This window comes from Protopterus annectens, chromosome 16.part0, assembly GCF_019279795.1.
Source record: "Protopterus annectens isolate FY-2018-M chromosome 16.part0, PAN1.0, whole genome shotgun sequence".
Classification (NCBI taxonomy): Eukaryota; Metazoa; Chordata; order Ceratodontiformes; family Protopteridae; genus Protopterus; species Protopterus annectens.
In genome coordinates, this window is record NC_056750.1 from 97,722,637 (window position 1) to 97,744,049 (window position 21,413).

A 21,413-nucleotide genomic window follows, 5' to 3' on the forward strand; every position below is an offset into this window, starting at 1 on the left:
AAGCTTCTTTAACTGTAAAGTCAAGAGCAAGGAAATCTGTCATCAGAGGCCACTTGGCCTGGTCAGTGGATCTGGGATGAGGACTAACAGTCCAATGAGTGCACTTCCAAGTCTGACTCATCCTCAGAAGTGTCTTAAGTGTGTGTTACTTATTTCACATTTGTTGAATGGGACAGTCTGACTGAGCTTGTGCCCTTTTTCAATGGAGGCCCAGGGAGAAAGGCTCCATAGTCAAGTGATATTAGTAACGTACTCACAGTACAAGCTTGGCAGGAACAAATGAAAAATATTCTCAACACAAGTTAAGCAAGTAAAAAGTTCAAAATACATTGCAACATAAAAAAAAACTACAAGTTTGTAAGCTAAGATCAATTGTTGTGTCAGTAAGGTTATAGCAAATGAGGCTTGCCAGACCAAGATACAATAAGCATGAATGTAAGTATGTACACTAAAAGGAATCACAGATGTCTCTTACACTGGCAGCATGAGGTTTAGGTGAAAGAAGGCATTTCAGATATGTAGGCAGTACAGTGAAAGATGGGTAGAGCAAGGTGGCAGATTCAGGGGTTGTAAATAGGATTAAGTTATTTAAATAGAGTAATAGTATGGAAGGAGGAAGTAAGAGGAGAAAGATTATATTAGGTAGAATAGTTGTAAAGGAGGAGGAGAAATAGGGAGGGAAATAAAGTTGGAGGGGGAGAGGGAAGAGATTCAAGTGGGATGACCGCAGTGACAAACCCAGGTTGTGTGCGGTAGTTTCGGAAAGTTTTCTTGAAATCATTTGGATGGGAAATGTTTTTGAGGGCAGCGGGAAGATTATTCCAAGAGACGGATGGGAAGCAGCTGTAGAGGTTTTGTCCAATTGATTTCTTAGATTTATGGATCTGTAAAAGATGGTCAGAGCTTCTGTGGGAGTGTTTGGGTTGTAGATGGTGATGAGAGTGGATAAGCTGGGGCAGGAGGTGGGCTTATTTAGAATAGTGTGGATGATGAGCAGTTGAGTAAGAGTTGGTTAAGAAACTCTAGCCAGCTGAGTGCTTGGATTGTGAGACTGGTGAAAGACTGGCTGCATAACGACCTACTTAGTTGTAGGTAGTTTCAAGTTTGGACATTAGAGTGGTCTGTAACAAAGATCGGAGAGCTGCAGAAGAGGTTGGGGAGAAGATGGGCTTCGGCAAGTGAGACTCTGGAGTTGGGAGTAAGGAACCTTTTGTTTCGATATAGTAAGCAAAGCTTTTGCCTTATTTATTTATTTTTTTTGATACATTGGTGTACATGGAGGTCAAATTTAAGTTGGTTGATAATTACTCCGAGGAACTTTTGGTGGGGTTTAACTGAAATGGAAGTGCTGTTAAGGGAGGTGATGGTAAATGAGGATTTAAGATGGTAGTGAGATTTAAATAGGAACAGAAGTTTTGTCTTTTTAAGGTTTAGTAGGAGTTGGATGTTAGCCAAGATTTGGTGAGGTTAAAGGAGGTTTGCATCACGGTGAGCATGTCAATGGGGATGTTTGCAATGGTGAGGATAGTGAAGTCATCCGAGTAATGTATGAGGAATGACTGTGGACAGGATGTATGCAGTTGGTTAGTAATGATATCAAAGAGAAGGGGGTCTAGAATTGAGCCTTGTGCAACTCCCATTTATATGGGGAGAAAAGGAAAAACAGCAGAGAGCCATTTGACAAATTGTTGTCTGTTAGTACAGTAGCCAGAAAACCTGGAGATAGCAGATGGAGAAAGGTTTAGTTGGGAAAATTTGGAGAGAAAGATTGAGTGGGAGACGGTGTCAAAGGCTTTTGACAGACCTAAGAAGAGGAAGGACACTAGTTTATTAGTGTCTCAAGCTTGGGAGATGGAGTTAGTAAATGAGATGAGAGCAATAGATGTGCTGTGGTGAGGGCTACAGCCATGCTAGGTAGGACTGCTTAATTTATTTTGAGTGAAATAAACTAGGAGTTTTTATGGATGCAGTGCTCGATAATTTTGGAGAGGTGATAGAAAGATCTACAGAGATTCCACCTTTGTGGACAGGTATGTTGTAAAATTTCTTCCACAGTGCAGGGACAGTGGATTCACAGAATGAGTGGTTTATGAGAATGGAGTATGGATATGCTATGGAGTTAGCAGCTACCTTTAGGAAGAGAGGTGGCAAGTAGTCAGCTGATGGGGAACAAAGGTTAAGTTTGAGAAGAATTTTAATGTAGATAGGGGGGATAGGACTTAGTGAGAAAAGAGTGGTTTTGCAGTTGGGAGGTGGTGGATGGTGAGGGATTGGTTGGGTTAGAAGTTGGTATAGGTTTGTTGATAATATCAAAGTAAGAACTGAAGATGGTTTCTTGGGATGAATTAAAGGCAGGGGTTAAGAGTAGATGGGTAACCGGGGTGGAAGACTTTGCTTAACAGTACTCCAGAATTTTTGGGAAATGTTAGGTTGCTAAGTTAGGGGTGTGTAGTACAAGTTTTTTGGTCAGGATTCGGAGCTCCCTATATTTCTGGAAATGTGTTTGACAATTTGTGTTAATCACAAATTTTCAGGCAGTCTCTTTTTAGGTTGAGAGACCAGGTAGTCTTGTTGAGCCAGGGAAAACAGTGGGATTTGATTGACTGTTCTTTGGGGGGGGGGGGGGGGGCTAGGGAGTTAACAGTGTTTAGGAAGATGGAGTTAAACTGAAGGATGGTTTCGTCAAGAGGTAGGTGGTAGAGGACTGACCAGTCAATTGAGGAGAAATGATTGTTAAATGTTTCAGGTTTTAAGTTGGTAAGCTTACAGCATTCCCTGAACGTATGTGGTCTAGTGAGGTGGGGGAGTATGGATTCAGGGTGGCGATAGAGGTTAGGATGAGAGACAAGAATCCAGTCAAGGGTAGAAAAGGTGTTAGTGTGTTTGTTTTGTGGAGAAAAGTAGGTGAAGAGAAGTTGTGCGTAGCCATACAGGTCTGTGCTGGTAGTAGAGGAGTTAGAGGTGAGGGCAAGTAAACGGATACCATCACCCAGGATAATCATTTCATTAGGTACACTGTTAGCGAGCCAGTGAATGATGTGTTCCAGTAAGGGTATGTTGTCTCCAAAGGGTTATGAATATGGCAGCTAATGTTAGTTAATGTTGTGTTTAGTTTGCAAATGGCGATTAGGATTTCTGCCAGGAAAAGGGGGGGGGTTGCTTAAAGTGGTTAAGGTTAGAAGGTCAGAGTACATAATGGCAACATCTCCATGTTTTTTGTGTTGTAGCATAAACTAGTAGTGGTAGGCCACTATACATTGCTGGGCCTAAATGTCATTATGGCCTTAAAAAGGCCCTGTGAAAAATCCATCCACTTCTCCTTGGACTTCTGACAGGAAGAAACATTTTTAGTTTTTTTTTGCCCCCCCCCACTCCCAGGAGCAAAATCCACTTTAACATGAAGGCATCTATTGCTAACAAACTTCAGTGAGTGACCTTGGGATTTCCTCTCTAGCAAGGACCTGCAGTGTATGCCTTTTGTTCCTTCTGAAATTAAACAGGGTTCCCCCTCTTTTCACCATCACTGGTAACTTCAGTGCTTTGGATGTGCAAACCTCAGATGCTGTACTAGCCTCTGCTGGGATCTAAGTAACAGGAGTTTGACAAGATGATCATACCACAGATTCCAAACTTCAGCAGGTACGTCCAAGTCTGACTGGGCAGTCAAAATATCAAGCCTAGGCTTGTTAAATTTTTTCTTTTTTACATGCTGAATGTCAGGGGTAGAAGAGTCAGATATCTTTTCTTGGGCAAGGCATTTAAGGCACCCAGTTTCCAAGTATGGATTAAGAGACAAAAGTTATTTTCTTAAGGTTTTTGGAACAAAGGACAGACAGATCATACAGTTTTTATATTCATGCTCTGCATCTAAGCAGAAAAGGCACAGACTGGAGATCCTTATAGGGAAAGACTATCACAATCACACTTTTTCCTCATAGCTGGCCTCTAATACAACAATAAGCAGCAGTTCAATTGAGAAATAAAGTAAAGTTCCTCAATGGGCACTTATCTGAACCAGTGGAGGCCAATGGTACCATAACCACACACAAAAGACCAATGGGTGCAAGAGCTGTGTTCAGACTGATGGCAAGACAGTCTGAGGATTTACACTCGTACATCTGCTTATGTAACCTTAAGCCTGTGGTCTTGGGTCACAAATCAGAGACATGGCTCTATGGAAGGTTTTGGCTTTGGTACACTGGTCAGACATCCAGGCTATTTGGCAAGATAACCCAACAGTTTGGAATACTGCAACAGTGATTTAAGTAAGGACACTGACCTAGTTCAATGTTAGCTGAGACACCACCTTTGACAATAAAGATGGGATTTGTCCTGAGACAGACTCTAGCTCTGCGTGAGGTTCTGGAGCTCTAAGACCTTTCTGGCTGGGATGACTGCAAACAAGCAAGTACACTTGTGTAAACACTTACCATAACAGTAGATGTCCTACTGATCTCTGCTGCAGTATTCCAAACAGGATCATCACCGCTGAAGACTGGCTGGAGTACAAAAGCTTAACCTTCCCTAGGTCATACATCCAACATGTGATCTCAGTTCGCAAGCACAGTGGTATATGAAGTGAAAGTATAAATGTAGATCCTCAGATTATCTGCAAGCCAGCAGCCGAAGACCCTCGAGTGTGTGACTGGTCAGCTAAGAGAGGCCAAGCATGAAGAGAGAGACAGCTTTTTTTCATTCTACGGTTTACTGCAGGTAAGAAAAAAGGGAGAAAAAGACAGAGAAAATTGTATTCCCAGTAATAAGGGGAAAAGCACGGGAAGGAATACTGCAACAGTGATCAGTAGGATTATGTTAACTCTTACACAACTGTACTACATTCTGACTGAAATCAAAAAGGGCGATTCCCAGAGCTGGAGGAACATAAGGGAGGTTTGGCTAGTTGTCAGAGGAATTGTCCTAGAGACATACGAGAGGACTGACCTAGTGAAGGCCATCCTGGACCTTGAAAATGCATCAAAATCCTGTAGTGTTTAGTGAAGGTGTGCACAGAAAACCAGGTGGCAGCTTCCAATGTGGCCCTGGAGCCCACTCCTTTATATAAGACCCCTGAAAAAAACACTACCCTGATACAGTCAAGCTCGGGGGTATGAGGGCAAGGATTTGCCATGCATGGAGTAATAAAAGGTGATGGACTTTGAGATCCAGGTTGCAATGGTTATTCTGGATACTAGTTCCAACAGCTTTGAATTCATGAAAGAGACAGTTGATCAGTCTTAAGAATGGATTTGGTCTTGGCCAAATAGAACCTCCGCTTCTGTGAACATTTAGAGTGGAAAACTGTACCAGATTCTGTGGGCTGGGAAAGAAAGCAGGAAGACTTAAGCACTGACAGAGAAAGCTTGTTCAATACTTTTGGTATTAAAGAGGGATTAGTCCTAAGGGTCACCCTGTCCTGGTGAAAAATCAGAAAAGTAGCTATGTTCATGAGTGCCTGCAGCTCTGAGATTTTCCTAGTTCAACTAAGTCTGAAGCAGCATAATATTTCAGGTGCAGAATTTAAAATTGAGGCTGCTTGTTGAAAGGGAGGCAGAGTAAGCTTTTTCATCACAAAATTTTGTTTTCTCAGTGGTCTAGGATGCAGAACCCGTTAAGGAACTGTTTGACCTCAGGTCTGGACATAAGAGGGCTGAGGGGTAGGGTAGACAGGCAGAGCTGGTGGATAGGTGGCCTTTAATGGAAGAGTATCCGGGACCTGTATCCACAAGGTCACAGGTATTTTACGATGGCAGCTACCTCTGACTTGCTGGGGTCCTTAAGTTTCCTATGGCACCAGAAAGAAAATTGCATCCATTTGGCTATGTAGGATTTTTAAGGGGTGGGTATCCTTGCTTCTTGGAGAAATTACATTTGTGTTTGAACAGATCAGTGTTGCAGTGCTGATTCTTGGGTCTTCCAGCCATGAAGAAGCCAGCACAATTTCGAGAGTCCAATTCAATAGGGCCCAAGGACTGGTGTTTGCATGTCAGGGTATAAGGGGGGTATCCCGTTGATACCATTTACAGTTTTTTTTCTAGACAGTGGAAAACAGTCTGATTCCTGAGGACAGCACGACCTTCCCACATTTCGGAGCTTAAGAGTGTAGTATGAAACAGAAGAAAAGTGAGGTATGCTGATGAATCACAAAGTTTTCTGCAATAATCTCTTCTCTTCACCTGCTCCCAGTAAGATGGAAAAACAGTTTAGCAGATTGAGGACGGGGTGGGGGCTGGAAGTTTGTACTGCAATACTGATCTACTTGAACACCTATAAGTACTGTCAATGTGCCAACTGTACTATGTTCTTCTTAGTCACTGTTGCAGTACTGATTCTTGGGAGGGCTCCCCCAAAAGTACACAATGGGTGGCAGGTAATATGTTGGCCCCTGGAAAAGCAGGTTTTGCACGATGACATAGCACACCCTGCTCTAGCCCTAGAGGCAAAGCCTAAATGGTAGTGTTTAGTTAATGTGTGCAGAGTTCCAAGTTGAAGCTTCTAGGAAGTCCCGAGTAGGAACTCCTTTAAGCAAGGCAGTGGTAGCTGCTCTGTGTCTGGTGGAATGGGTTTTGACATGACCAGGAAGAGGTTTTCCATAGCAGCATAACAGAACTTAATGCAACTAGCTGTCTATTTGGAGATGGTTTGTTAGGAGACAGGCCTACCTGTACTTCCCTCAGTGAAAGCAGTCAGCAATTGCTTTGCTCTACTTGGGGTTTTTGTCCTGTTTAGGTATTACCGGACTTGTATAAGCAAATCAAGAGAATGCAGGATTTGTACTGTTTTGTTGTGTAGATTGGGGAGTAAAACTGGATGGTGGATAGCCTGATTTTCAGAAAGTCCTGACGCCACTTTGGGTATGAAGGACAGATTATTGCTAAGTTACCTTCTCCCTGTAAAGGTTAGTGGAAGGCTCTCTGCACCTAAAGGTTTGTAGCTCTGAGACCCGGCTTGTTGAAGTGATAGCTATTAGTATGCCAGTCTTCCAAGCAAGCATCTTTGGAGGGGCAGACGCTGTTGGCTCAAAGGGAAAAAGGTGAGTTTTTCAAGCATATACTTTGAGATCCCAGACAGGGACCAGCAGCTGAAATGGCAGACTTGTGTACCTTAATACTACAGCAAGAATGTCTCTGGTTAGAGAGACCCGAAAGGTACTCCAGGACGAAATTGTCTGCTTGAGGAGGGCTGGTTCTACTGCTGTGGCACCACATCGAAAAACTCTTTCATTTTATAAAGTATGACTTCTTGGTGGTGGTATTCCTTGCCTCCATCAGGATGGTTTGCACTTCAGAAACCAGTCATTCTGTTTTTTGGGTCAAAACCAAGTCTCCAGGCTGAGTGTAGCCAAACAAGGATGTGATACTAAGCCCTCGGCCTGGCTGAAACTTTCTCATCTGTAGCTTCGCTAATGGGATCATGAGTATGCAGGCTGCCATGCAACCAGAGATCCTTAGAAATTCCCTTGCTGAAATTTGTTGCTTAAGCAGCAAGCTGGTCAGGTAGTTTTTGAAAGGCAAGATATCTTGTCCTGGGGGGAGGAAGGCTTTTTTTTTTGCACAAAATCTATGAAGGGCCCAAAAGAAAAGAATCCTTGTCAGGGTTTTGCTGCGATTTAAGGTGATACCTACCTTTTGTAAGCAGTTTATGGGTGCTTGCAAGGCAGTCAGAGTCTCTGCTGGTGGATTTTTCCCTGAATGAGACACTCTTCCACATAAGGGTAAACATTAACACTTAGGGTTCTGCAATGGGCTATAAGTGAAGTTAAGCATTTGATGAAGACTCTGGGAGCAGTAGGCAAACCAAATAGTAAAGTACAAAATTGGTACTGCAAGCCTGCTACCACAAAATTCAATTTCCTGTGCCTGTCTGCAATAGGAATGTGGAGGTAAGCACCCTTTAGGTCCAAAGTAACCATGTAGGCATCTTGAAAGATCAGGGGAAGTGATTTTTGCAATGTTAGCATTTTGAATTTTGGACATAAAGGAATCTGTTTAGTCTTGACAGATCCAAGACAAACCTCCAGATGCATTCTTTTCTTGGAATTAGAAAAATCTGTGAATAGAAGCCTTTTTCCTCCTGACCTGCAGTAGAGCGTGAATGGACCCTTGTTGCAGAAGGTCTAGAAAAACTGGAAATAAGAGACTCGTCTGCTCTTTTGGGGGGTTGGCATGCCCCAAAAGGGGTATTTCCCTGTGAATGAAGTAACCCCTTTCTATGATACAAAGGACCTACTGTTTTTGGTGATTAGCTTTCTTTAGCTTTCATTGAGAAGAGAGAAGAACAGCCTTTCTGCCTGAAGGTTGCGAAAGTAGGTGGGTAGAGGTGGAAGGGTCAGAGGCTAAACTGAGTCTGGTTCTGTGTTGGGTGGTATCTTTGGAGCTCCCTGGTTTCTGGGTTTGCTCAGGCTGCTACCTGCTAGCGTATCTGGATCTCTCATCTATCGAAGGGGAAAGGCCAGTTTCGAAGGGTGATTTCTATTATACCTTGGTATAGGTTAAAGGTAATATTCCTTCACTGTTTTTGTTTGCATTTCTTTTTTGTCCAGATTCTCAAACACCTTTTCAGCTGAAGGTCCATAAAGGAATTCATTGTCTAGAGGGTCATCCAAGAGTTCGGCCTTGACCTGGTCTCAGAGAGGTTCAGTCCTGAGCTAGGCATGTCTGGAAATGAGACTCTGGCAGCTGGACAGCATGATGCAGCCAATGCATCATGACCACATTTTAAAGAATGTCTGGTGACCTGTAAGGCTGCTCTAGCAATCTTCTGAATTTCCTTGGGCAAAGTTTTGTCAGAAATAGAGCATCCCAAAGACATGCTGTAGGTGGATTGGACACTCTAAATTGGCCCTAGGTGTAAGTGCGTGTGTGTGCCTTCTGTGGAAAGTTGGGCACCGGGGCTGGCAACTCTCCATGTCATGAGCGGACAGGTGATCTGCTGTGGCGACCCCTAACCGGGAAAAGCCAAAAGCAGAAGAGTCTGCCTTAGAAATAATTTGATCTTGTAGGAACTCTAGATACTTCAGCACATGAAGCTGACAATTAAAGCAGCTTCACAGATAGCATAGCTGAGGTAAAAACTTTTTTGCCAAATTGGACAGTCTACTTTCCTGTTACTAGGCAAGGGGTGTCTAGTTGCATCCTTGGATACCTCTTTAGTGGATTCTGCAGAAAATACAGAGGCATCAGCTTTAGGTTTCTTACACTGGTGCTTCTGAGAGTTAAGCACTCTAAAAACAGTCAGGCTTCTGGAGAACAGGGGAAAGAGAACCGGGGTGCAAAGATGCATCTTCAAAGGCGTCATCACACACTACATGTATTGGAGGGAAAACAAGTGGTCTGGAAAATGGTAAACTCAGGAGTTATCTACAATAAGTTTGGGCTTGCGAGAATTGTTATCTTTCCCATGGGTGAGAAAAAGAGAAGGTATCATTCAAGTCTTAGTCAGGATAAGGTTGAGGTGGGTGGTGCTCAGAGTAGGACAGCTCCTCATCTTCAAAGCCTGGGGAATCTGATTATTCCAGAAAAGTCACATCCCTATGCCATTTGGAGGGGAAGTCTTCTGGGGTAATTCTCCTAGTCTGACTAGGTTCCATGGATTTCATGCAGGCCATGAATTTTTGGGCTATTTTCAAGAGGACTTGGGGTTCAATCTGAGCTGCTGCAGTGGCTGAGGGGTGAAAAGACAACAGAGTTCGGCAGAATGGTCTTACAAGTTTAGACATCTGTTTAAGACAACCTGAGGATGATGTCATCCAACTGCGACTTCTGACTCGGGCTCCAAGGCTGAGGCAGATACCTCTCTCAGTATTAAACACATGTTGGACGTTGAAGCCTGCGGAATGACAGACCCAACAGATTAAGCTGTGGAAGTGAACTAAAAGTCTGAAGCATTGGTGGCCTCTTGAAGGTCATGACAGAAGGATCGGGCTTAGATGTACCCAGTCCAGGCAGGCTGCGAAGGCACCTCATCTGTGTCAGTCGACTCAGTGGCATGAGCTGAAGTTTTGATTCTATTTGCTGAGGCTTTTCCCTTGTATTTTTTTCTCTGTGTTTTTATGAACAAAGCTACAGGAAACCAGGGGGTGTGAACACACAGATGGAACCAAAACCAGGGACTCCATAGCAGATACTGAGACTTCAGCCCTGCATTTAAGAGTTTTCATTCAGAATTTTGCACAATTAGAACAACTAGAGATGTCATGCTGATACCCCAAACAGAAGATACAAGTGAAAATCTTTATATGGGATTTGCTTACCACACTTCAACGAAACATTTCTAAACATTAATTAAAACACGAAAATCCACAGTAGGACTTGCAGATTGTAGAGATTCTGGAAAAAGTGAGCCAGCCAACAGACTACAAGCATAGTGCATACACAATGAAGCACATAGGACTGTATGGCTAGAAAGAACAGAAGATGGCACTGACAGACATCCTTCTCATACCCTGAAGTCTGCATGTCCATCCTCTGAGTCAGTTAGCTATGGATGATGCAAAGACTCTGAAAATCCGGCCAGTCATAGGCTTCTATATGGCAGTAAGACCCAAGAATCAGTGCTGCAACACTACTACGAAAACATCCTTAATTACGTCTTTTGAAAACTGGTGCCTGAAAAGAATTAGAACTCTATCATTCACAAGCTTAGGTTTATGGATGACAGCTTAGAATGCAGTAGTGATGCTTTCTGCTCAGTGATGAAGTCCACCTTGTGTTGTAGTGTTTCCCGTTGGCGAGATACAAAAGTGGAAACCAATGCGGTCTTGGCCAAAAAAGGATGACTAGTGAGAGTTTTTTTTTTTTTTTTTCTTTAGTAGAACCCTTGGAAGGAGAGGGAACAGGAGGAAGGCAAACAGGAAATTCCCTGTCCACTGTATATATATAAAAAAAAACAAAAAACGGATAGCATCTACCTTCTAGGCGGAGGGGCAAGGGTTCCTAAACATTGTCTGTTGCTCACAAACAGATCTGAGGTGTCTCTCAGTGGTAAAGAATGTCCAGGAAGACTTGTCTGCTCAGGGTCCATTCATGAGGGGCCTCCAATGCCCTGCTTAATGTGTCCAACACAATGTCCTTTGATGGGATGCATATGATGAGCAGGGACTTGCTTTCTTGGGTGGCAAGGTCCAAGGTTATCTGTGGTAGTCTGCACAGTTTGCATGACCTGGTGCCTCCTTGCTTATTTCTGTACCGCATGATTGTCATGTGATCTGTGAATACTTCAAAGACCTGGCTTCCAAATATATGACAAGACCTTAAAGAGTTTGGATGAGGGCTCTCATCTCTTTCAAGTTGATGCATTGCCTATGCAATTTTGGCTGGCATTTGTCCTGGATTCAGAGGGTGCCTGTCCAAGCCCACCAAGCCTTGTCTAAGGCACCAATGTGCAACTCCAGAACTGGAACTGGTGGGCAGAAGAGTCTTCAACTTAGTTTCACCTGATCTCACCAAGAGAACTCCTTCCTGAGACAAGTCATGAAGGGAATCCCAGTGTGTACATGAGGATGTATATGTTGGGTCCATACTGTTTTCGGGTACCAGTGTATTTTCTTTCATATGCAGTCTGGATAGAGGGAGCACTGGCATAGTGCCTGCCATGAATTCCAGGGCTCTCAGGATTTCCCTGGCCAAGTACTGGTCAAGGGAAGAAATGCTGTGAAAATATGTTATAGCATTCTATACTTCTTCCCGAAGCAGGTAAGCCTGCATCTTTCTGGTGTCCAGTTGGCAGCCCAAATACACCAGGTCTTGGGTGGGCTACAGGAAGAATTTTTTGTACTTGATAATGAACCACAAACTGTAGGAGGAAGTCCAGTAAGACTACAGTCAACGTGCCCAAATCAAAGCTACAACTGGTTCAGAGCCTGGAGTCCACTAGGTGTTCATCTGAGTACTACAAGTCAGACTGCTTCTCTGCCCCAACATCATGTGACTGAGAAAGTTAGACAGAGCAGGCTTCTTGAGAGAAATCCCTCTCCACAACTACGAAGGTCGATGGACCCGGGAAACTTGTGGCCGGCCACCCTGGATCCAAGATCTCTAAAGCAGGCAAGCCACAACTCAGACCAGATCAGTGTCTCGAGGAGGAAGTCAGACCAGAACTATCTAATGTTGAGGCTCCAAGGGGCAAGGAAAGCTCCAGCAACATCAAAGTCGATCTAGCCCCACTGATCCAAGACACTTCAGTGCTGGGACTCCGATCTGAGGTAAGAGGAGCAGAATTTGTCAAGGATACGGTCAAGGTCGAAGATGCAACTCTTCAGCTCAGACAGTGGTACTCTCAGATCCTGGAGTTCCGAAACTAAAGGACAAATCAGAGAAAGAGATACGATAATACGAGGTGGATGGAAGGCTCACAGATCAGACTGAAGACAGATGAATAAACCCTAAAGCTCTGAGGAACCTCATCATCCTATGAACGTCTGCTTCAAAAAGACTGCTGGAGGACCTGATGGATGAGGTGGTGGATTGAGGTCTGGAGTGCCTCCTAAGGGTTTGTATAAGAGGGCAGTGGAGCCAAGGAGATACTGGGATGCACTCAAGTCGGATCCAATGACTTCATAAATGTGTGTGTTTGTATGTGTGTGTATATATATATATATATATATATATATATATATATATATATATATATGTGTGTGTGTAGAAAGATACACTTACAGCTACCTAAAAACACATAAAACACAGAGTGTGTATCCACTTCTGTGTGCAATGGCAGCAAAGGAGATCCGAGGTATTGGGGATGGACTAGGACATTATTGATAGAGAAAGCAGCATGAGAGTTGGCTCCTATGTCTGTAGAATGCAGCAGAGTCAGATCAGAGGATCGGATATGTACTCCTATACTGAGGAAGAATGAAGAGGACATCAGATCATGTAGTTCTGGACATCACTTGGGAGAAATGTCCTTGGAAGTACACCATATTTAAAAATTTCTAACACTCGGAAATGTAACTTGTTAATGCTAGGTCTTCAGGCCTCCTTCAGTATCTAAACTTAGTTTAACAGTATTTGGATGGTATCAAGCTAAGAGAATTTACACTGCTAGCCTTAAAGTGTTCAGTTTCAGATGTACTAAGCTTCCCTTTTCTAGAGTCAGAACAATGCTCTGCTGCACTGTTCTAGTGTAGAAAGAGAATCTCTTTCCCTGGCCAAATGGGCCAGAGTGAAGAACCACACCTGTTAGGGCCAAAAGGGGGAAATGCATAGAACACCAACCAACATTAGTCCTCACCTTTTACAGCATCCTTACAATGACTCAGACAGAAGAAGGCATATGGAAAGGCTCCATTCTATGCCAGACTGCCAGTATTCACTGTTGAGGCCTCCAGGCTGGGCAGTCTGACAAAAAAGCTTCTGAGCTGGTGTTTTTAGTATCCAGTGCAAGTCTGCAAAGGTAGTCTCAGCATTTTGGAAATGTCCTGAAATGCTTGCAGGTCCACTTTCTATTAGTGACTGTTGACTGAGGACTTGCTCAGTTTGTGTACAAATGTTCCTGGCTGAGACTGTACACAACCATCAGATGAAGTCTTAACTGGACCATAGATTCCCATACCATCATGGCTAGTTTGCACAACTGGTAGGAGGGCATGCCACCATCAGGGTAGTACTGTCTGTTACTAACTTCAGGGGGACAATATTAGAAGCACTTATGTGACTCTTTTCTAAGACCCTATTTAAATGTTCCACTCACAGGGAGTTGCAAAACTTGACATTTCTCTGTGCCAAGGTTGAGGCATCTGTGGTTCAGAGAGCTTCTCTGTTTGACGTGTGCTTATGTTACCCACACCCTTTCATATGGGTGGAATGAGAGGAATCCCCTAGGAGTGTGTGGCAATGCTGCAGTCAAAGGCACCACATTTATCACTACATCCTTTTAATGTGTAATTTCTAGGTGCACCAGAAGGACATATGGCAACTTGTGGTCCATAACTCTTAAAATCTCCCTTGCTTGGAGTCCCTGTCTTTGTGCTGGACCTGAAAAAAAAAAGACTTCAACATTAACCCTCACTCCTGCGGCAGGAATGACTGATCCCTTTTCATGCCCAAAACAGACTGCAGGAAATTTCTCCTGGTCAATGTTCCAGGCTGAGGGAAAACCATAAGCTGGTAAAGATAACATCAGGGCCAAGGACCCATCTACGTTCTGCTATGATGACAACTAGATGAGGCAGGCATCTGAATAAGGGGAGACAAAGACCCTCTTCATTCTCAAATATGTAAACACTGGGACCAGGTGTTTGGTGAAGTAAGATCTGCACTGTGGTGGAGACAATGAGCATGACTTGACGTACACTGAAAGTGCTGATCCTCTACTCTGTATATGAGGAAATGCCTGTGGACTTGATAACCACAAATTAGTAGTGAGGCATCCAAGTTCAGAGGGGCTAAATGGACGGTTACTAACTGTATTCAGTTACTTTCAGCTACTTTCCTTGCATCAACCTTGTAAAAAGGCTTCTGGCTTAAGAGGCATTACCTGAACCATGCTTTAAAAATAATAAACTGGATAATTCAATATAAAACTCCTCCTACAGCTAAAATAAACATTAGCAATGAAGTAATCAAAACCGGAGACTATTTGTACCTATTCCTACTCTAGCCGATGTTGAGCAATTCCAATCTTTACACTACTGGACAGGCTAGACTTAAGTGCAACACAAAAAGCATGCTAATCAGTGGAATCTTACCTAGCCCAATAATACCAAGAGTCTCTCCTCTGATTCGGGCTGCCCCACTGGCAACTTCTCGAATCTGTTCAACACTGGCCGCACGGGTACCCTCTCGTAAGGCTTGGTGTAGCCATGTTACACGACGGTATAGATTAAGAATGTGACACAGTGTCGAGTCTGCAGTTTCCTCCACAGATGAAGACGGAATGTTACAAACAGCAATACCTGAAACAACAATGCTGAAACTAATGTTTGGTATTGGTAGCCATTACAAATCAAACTTAAAATGTTCTGTTGTGCTTAATACGTTACAAGTCTGAAGTAGTACAGATCTTTACTCATACTGCATGGATTTAAAGGCAACAAATTTATGCAAAAATTCATGCCCCCCCCCACCAAAAAAAAAAAAAAACACTATTGCTTTCACACTATGTAGACAGTCTCCCTACATTTGATTGAATTAACATTATTTCAATTGTGCTTTTCCAAAAATCCAAAACAGCTTAATGTGAAAACCATACAAAACAATAAATATTTATTTTTTGCAGTGGGTTTAGCTCCCCACACCTCACAAATTTATATAAAGCAACTCCACAGTTACACTACAATGTAAATCCAGCATTCACAGCAGAGAGATATCAAGGAACTAGTGCACAGTCTGTAAATGACACAACAGTGCTGTTCAGCACTAAAATTTTCACAACAGCAATGGGATTCACAGACCAAGCTGCCACAACTTGGAAATACTAGAGCAGTTTCCCAACATGTCTGTGACTCACCAAAATACTGATGCTGAAGTAATGTTGCACTGGTAGCAGTAGGAGAGGTCGACAGATAAGTTAACACCTGATGTTGATAAAGTACAACAGCACTAGGATTCACAAACAATGTTGCTATACTTTTGCAGCACTACCGTCATTACTACAGCAATGCTGCTGCTTACAGCTTAAGCTGGCACTGCCAAGACAATACTAATGGGGTAACTACTATGGCAAAACCTACAAATCTACAATGTACATAGCACTGCATACCATGGATGCTCTAAGTACGAGTCACCGCAGACAGCATAAATTACACTGACCTCCTATATCCAAGACTCTCAGCAGTTTACCTAGAATAAACTGCCAGAAGACATTATTAGTTAAACATTATGAATAATACAAGTTATAATTGGGGTTTAAATGTTTTTTTTTTTCAAATTAGGGTCCAACTATTAAAACAGAAATTATTTATTTCAGTTTGTTAACTGGGAAAGTCCACTGGGCCACGGTAGCCTGTTTTCAATGGAGGCCCGAGGAGAAAAGCTCCAGACAGAAAGACAATATACAATGTATTAGTACAGCATATGAGAACAGTTTAACATTCAATATACAGCAAGGCAAGATTTTACATATCTTGAAATATATGAGCCGAGTCAATCACTTATAAGATATTAGCAAAAACAATAAATTTATGTTCATTTAATACACTACATGCATTTAGGCAAAGGAAATTTAGAGAGATGAAGCAGTGGCAGAGATTAGAGTAGAATAGAATAGAATTAACTCACATACTTACCTGTTGCTGGATCTAGGTGCGCTGTGTGAAAGCACTCATGTAAACCACTTTCTGAACTCAGAACTGTAATAGTAAACACTTCAGTTTTTTTTTTTTTTTTTGTGGGGGTGGGGGTGGGGGGTGGGGGGTGGAGCTATTAAGACCTTTATATAATCAATGCCAAGCTAACTCTACTTCAACCAGTGGAGGGTTGAAAAGTTCTCCATACAGCAGCCTTGGCCAAATATATACCACACAATCATGTGAGCAAACAGCAACTTCGTACAACTGAACTTCAAATAATCACACAACTCCCACTATTTTCTAACCAGAAAACACCCTTAACAGTGGAAGACAGTAAACAGATATACTAAATAACATTATTGGATGACAATGTTCAGAAAACACTCTGCGATGTGTCAAATTTCTTATTTCAGGTGCCCTTCTCAGGGAGCCTTTTTTCAATTTTGAACATTAGCATCCGTTAACAATATAACACACCGTGCAATCTGTGAGGTCACATCCACAGCGATACTTTTTGGGAGTAACAAATGGAGGATATAAAAAAACATATTCAGCAGACATATGGATTTGTGAAAAGGTGCACTGAAGTGGGCATTTTTTTTTCTTCTTCAGGTACACCCAAATACAATACAACTTTTTTAACTCTCTACCTTCAATACTTCGTGAACATTCAGGCCCTGCATGCCACAAATCCATCCCAAATGTTCTGAACAAGCACATCTCAAAAACAAGCAAAAACATACAATTAAAAACTTACCCAACTAACAGGAAAAGCAGCTCTCCATGAAGAGGCTGACCAACAGTGTCAGAGAAAGAGGGCAAGAAGCAATCAATGTAAAGGGCTTCTCATCTTCTAATGATATAAGCTCTTAAGGTCAACAAAGATGACTTTGAACACCTACTGCAGGAAGTAAAGTGCTAGGAAGAATCCCATATACTATGGAAAAAGGCAATGCAGTCAATAATTCCCTTGATTTGCTTAGCAACAGAAAGACCTTCACTACCTAACATAAGGTGGAAAAAAATGAACTGGCTTGCCTTTCTAAAATCATGTATGCTGTTCAAGCAGCAGATGTGGTGCCAGTGTACAGCCAAGGCATGAACAGGTATTTCTCTGCCACGTTCTGCCCAAAGAAAGGGAACACATTCTTTGAGAAATCCAGGATGGAGGTCCAAAGAGAAACTCCTCATCCACGGGTGTATCCAGGAGTTCCACTTTAACTTGCTCTGAAAGAGAATGACTCCTCAGAGTCAGGTATGTCACTGCAATACAGATTCTGTGGCAGCTGCCCATGCATGATGCATCCAATTCATCATAGCCAAATTTTAGTGAGTGTCTGTATACCTGCAAGGTAGAATTACACAACCCTTGAATATTCCTATGGCAGGTATTATCCCATCTGCCATGGATTTAATTTATTCAGGTACCATCTTCAAGGTATTTGAGCATATGGTGCTGGCAGTTTAGAACTCTCATGGACAGGGGGGCAGCCATGCAAGTTTTCTTGCCAAATCAGTCAAGCAACATGCTCTCAACATAATTTGGTAAAGGATTCTTCAATGTTTGCAAACTAGCTTCCTTTGGAGGATTCTGTACACATTTCTGCAGGATCTGACACTGAGTTTTTAAACAGATGCTTTTGGGACTCAAGGACTCTGTAGAGGTGATTAAGCTTCCTGGAGGCAGGAGGGAGGGAGTTAGGCTGCCAAGATATGTCAGCTATCATTATCCAAGACAACATGGATTGGACTGCCAGTGGTCTAGGGGGTAAAGCAGGTTCAGAAACTCTCTGTAGTGAGTGTGAACCTTTAAGAATTTCCTAGACTTCTAACTGAAGGTTTCCTTCACTCTATGAAGTCTGTCTACAAAAATTAACTCCTCAAGGGGTGCGTCTGAGGATAAGATGCCTTCTGAGTCGGTCTTCAAAACTCTGATGGGGGAGGTGCTCTGCAATTATTCAAGTTCCTCCTCATCCTTTGACTCCAAGGAATCTGCATCTCACTGGGGAACTGCCCCTCTTTTTTTCCATGGGAGATGCCTAGCACAGATTCCTTTTGCAGGGTGGGTTGCCTGATCTTTATTAAGTCCTACTCCAACCTGACCAGTTCTGTTAAGAAACCTAGGTGGAGAAGGCAGGGTACGCAGGCCGCATTGGCTGAGGCAGACCTACCTGCCTATGACTTGGAAGAATGGGGTTTAAGAAAAGACAAGCCCCTAGGTTTAGAGGGGCAGTCACAACCTCACTCCAGTTCCCAAGTCGTTCCTCCCTTGCAATCACCAAGGGAATAGCAAAGCTCACCCTCGGTCACTGGTAACTACAGTCTGCTTAGTGGCTTTGGATTCAGACATCAGTCTGGTGTTGGCAAGTGAGGAGAGGGTCTGAGTAACGGTGGCTTCCAGCGGCACTGCACCCACACTCTCAGGCCTAGCAGGAGTCAGACATGGGGGGCAGTAAAGGTGTCTCACCTGCAAAGACAATCAAGTCTAGACAGCAAGTCAGACAAAGAACTGTCTTCAGCCTCCACATCATCTCTCTCCTTTGGGCACTAATCTATTTGCTTCTTAAGGATGACAGTCTAGGAACCAGCAGATACCATATCACTCGAAAGCCTAGCCCTATCTGAGTCTAAGTGCTGTTGGACAGATTAATCCCTGTGGTTCAGTAGTCTTACTATTTAACCTAGCACAGAATGGGCAGACAAGAATATCATGCTGAGGCCCATAAGCAAAAATGCAAAGCAATTGGTAGTCTGTGACAGGTTTGTTTCTTCACATGAAAAGCAGTTTAACCTTTTTGAACACTAACAAATTTGAGACGCTCTGGTGATTCAAGCTGACCTATAGACTGCTGGATAACTCAGTCTTGTGCACTGGACTAGATGGTAAAAAAATGAAGATTGCACCTGTTTATTTACCTTTTATACCTCCTGTAAGATCAGGTTTCACTTAAATGTAGCTTGTTGGACAGATACTATTCTCTTTCCACAGGCCAAGAAATGCAGTCATATTACAACAGACCTACATCTTCATTTTATAATTGCAGGTTCAAAGGAAAGGAATGTTTCAGGGAACTAGACAGCGCAGTGGGGAAGCGGTAGCATTGTCAACTCACAGCAAGAGGTTCTCCAGTTCAATTCTTGGATGGAGTGCCTTCTGTGCGGAGTCTCCATGTCCTCCCTGCATTCATGCGAGCTTCCTCCCACATTTCAATGACATGCATCTGGAGCATTCCTCCCTGGGCCTCTGCTGAAAATTGGCTCTGTTCCAAGCCAAACTTTCCTGGTAAACAAATATTACATAAATAACCTTCAGGCCTAAGCAGTGATAAGAATCAGATGTGCTAAAAGAGTGTACAGAACACTTGTTGCATAAAAGGCTTGAGAACCAAGGTTAAAAAGCCATGCAGAACTTGTAGCACCTTTTACAGGGTTTCAGTATTAGGAGAGATACTTCAGGGTTTCAGTATTAGGAGAGATACTTCAGATACAAAAAAGTCAGTAAAGCTAGTTTGTACTGATGCACCAAAATTCACTGCAGTGCAGTCCCAGAAATCAGGAAAAGAATGATAGCTAGTATAATTCTGCCATTCAGGAAGAAAGGAACAATTCTGAGTACAGAAGCTAAAGGCAGTATAAATTCAGTCTACTTCAGTTTCATATCTAACTGCTTAGTGCACACTGCAGTTTTTAGGGTAATAACCAATTTTTCCATCTTACCTTTAAGATTTGTAACATCTACTCCAATGTGATGAGCCCACATTCTGCCTCTCAGTAGTCATCTTGGGATTAGTGCTTCTGTTTTGCTCCAGACAACAGGAACATAGGAACCTTTCCTAGGAACTGCTCCCACCGGAAAGCCTAATACCTGCCAGTTTGGAATCTGCTTATATTTTGCTCCTGATGAGCGAAGGAGCAGAGTGCATGGAATCTTGACTCATTCATGTTGGAAAGTGTCTGCCTGTGCTTGACCTTCCTGATTAGTCTGGTTGCTATTCAAGGTATTTACCAGGAAAAGGCTACAAACAAGTCTGTAAAACAGGCTGTGTCCCGATTCTCATCTAGGAATTGGTGCTACTGTTTTGCTTCTGGTGATACAAAAAGCAAAGAAGCACTGGATCCCAGCAGAGTGAGAACTAGTAGTCAGGCAGTACTCATTCAGGTGACTCAGGTGAATAATTTCATAATTCTGGACAAGCTAATTCTTTCTATTCAGTAAGTACTGCTTGATTTCCTTCTAACTTCAAAATATTTGCATAAATACTTTATCCATAAACCATAAGGCTCTACTTATTAGTTTCCCCCAAGTGCTTTGCAGTGCCCTGTACATCCAGAGACACGTTGGGTTGACATGTTTCCTGAAAAAGCACCACTGAAATTTTACCAACACCTAGTTGCACACAGGATAACTAGTTTGCAGTGACAAGCACTGCCACCAGTTATAAACCAGATACTCCTAACATTACTTTATATTCTCACTCCAACTGTCTAATCAATAAAAAAAAAGATCTGTTGCCATGGATATGAACTTTCCCACTTACTCTGTTAGCAGCTTGGTGGATATGGGCATCCTGAGGCAATACAGAAATTGCCTCATGTTTACTGATAACCAGTTAATTCTCAAACTGATATGGTATGTGACAGATGTATTTACACAATGCCACTGGAGGGAAAGCGCTCACAAAAGCACTCCTAATGTTAATAAGGTTGTCAGTAGTACACACACTGCACCCAATCTTCACAATTCAAAGCAGACACATAGACCCACATATGCTGTAGCACTTAAATGTAACCTTCCTAAACCTCAAAGACCTCCCAGTCGAAGTACACCAACACCCTCAGCAAACCTGAAACACACATTCAAACACACCCACATCTCATGGAGCCTCTACTTCTAAGCCCATAAGGCAAGCCACCACATAATCCAACATTCTTGTCATTGCAGACTCCATTGTGAGAAACACAGATGTCCCTCTCATCAGGCTAAAAAGAAAGTCAGTCAGTTGCTTATCAGGGGGCCAGGATCCGCCACATTATGCACGCACTGAGGTCACTGAACCACAACTACAAGTATGACAGTGCTAGTCCATGTCGGTGTAAATTACATGAAACATACAGTACAGTTGTGTACCTACCATAAATGTAGATGTTAGAGTGTTATTCACTGTTGCAGTCATTACAATTGGGTTAT

General features: G+C 42.8%; 1 protein-coding gene across 5 annotated transcripts in view; it reads right to left on the reverse strand.

Annotated features, from left to right (window-relative positions):
- LOC122790431 (C-terminal-binding protein 2-like) overlaps positions 1–21,413 on the reverse strand; it is a 1,897,537-nt gene that overhangs the window by 960,000 nt on the left and 916,124 nt on the right. For all 5 annotated transcript variants that reach the window (XM_044057965.1, XM_044057966.1, XM_044057962.1 and 2 more), the window contains one exon: positions 14,684–14,890. In XM_044057965.1, coding sequence (XP_043913900.1) covers positions 14,684–14,890 — 207 coding nt within the window. The remainder of the gene's footprint in view (positions 1–14,683; positions 14,891–21,413) is intronic.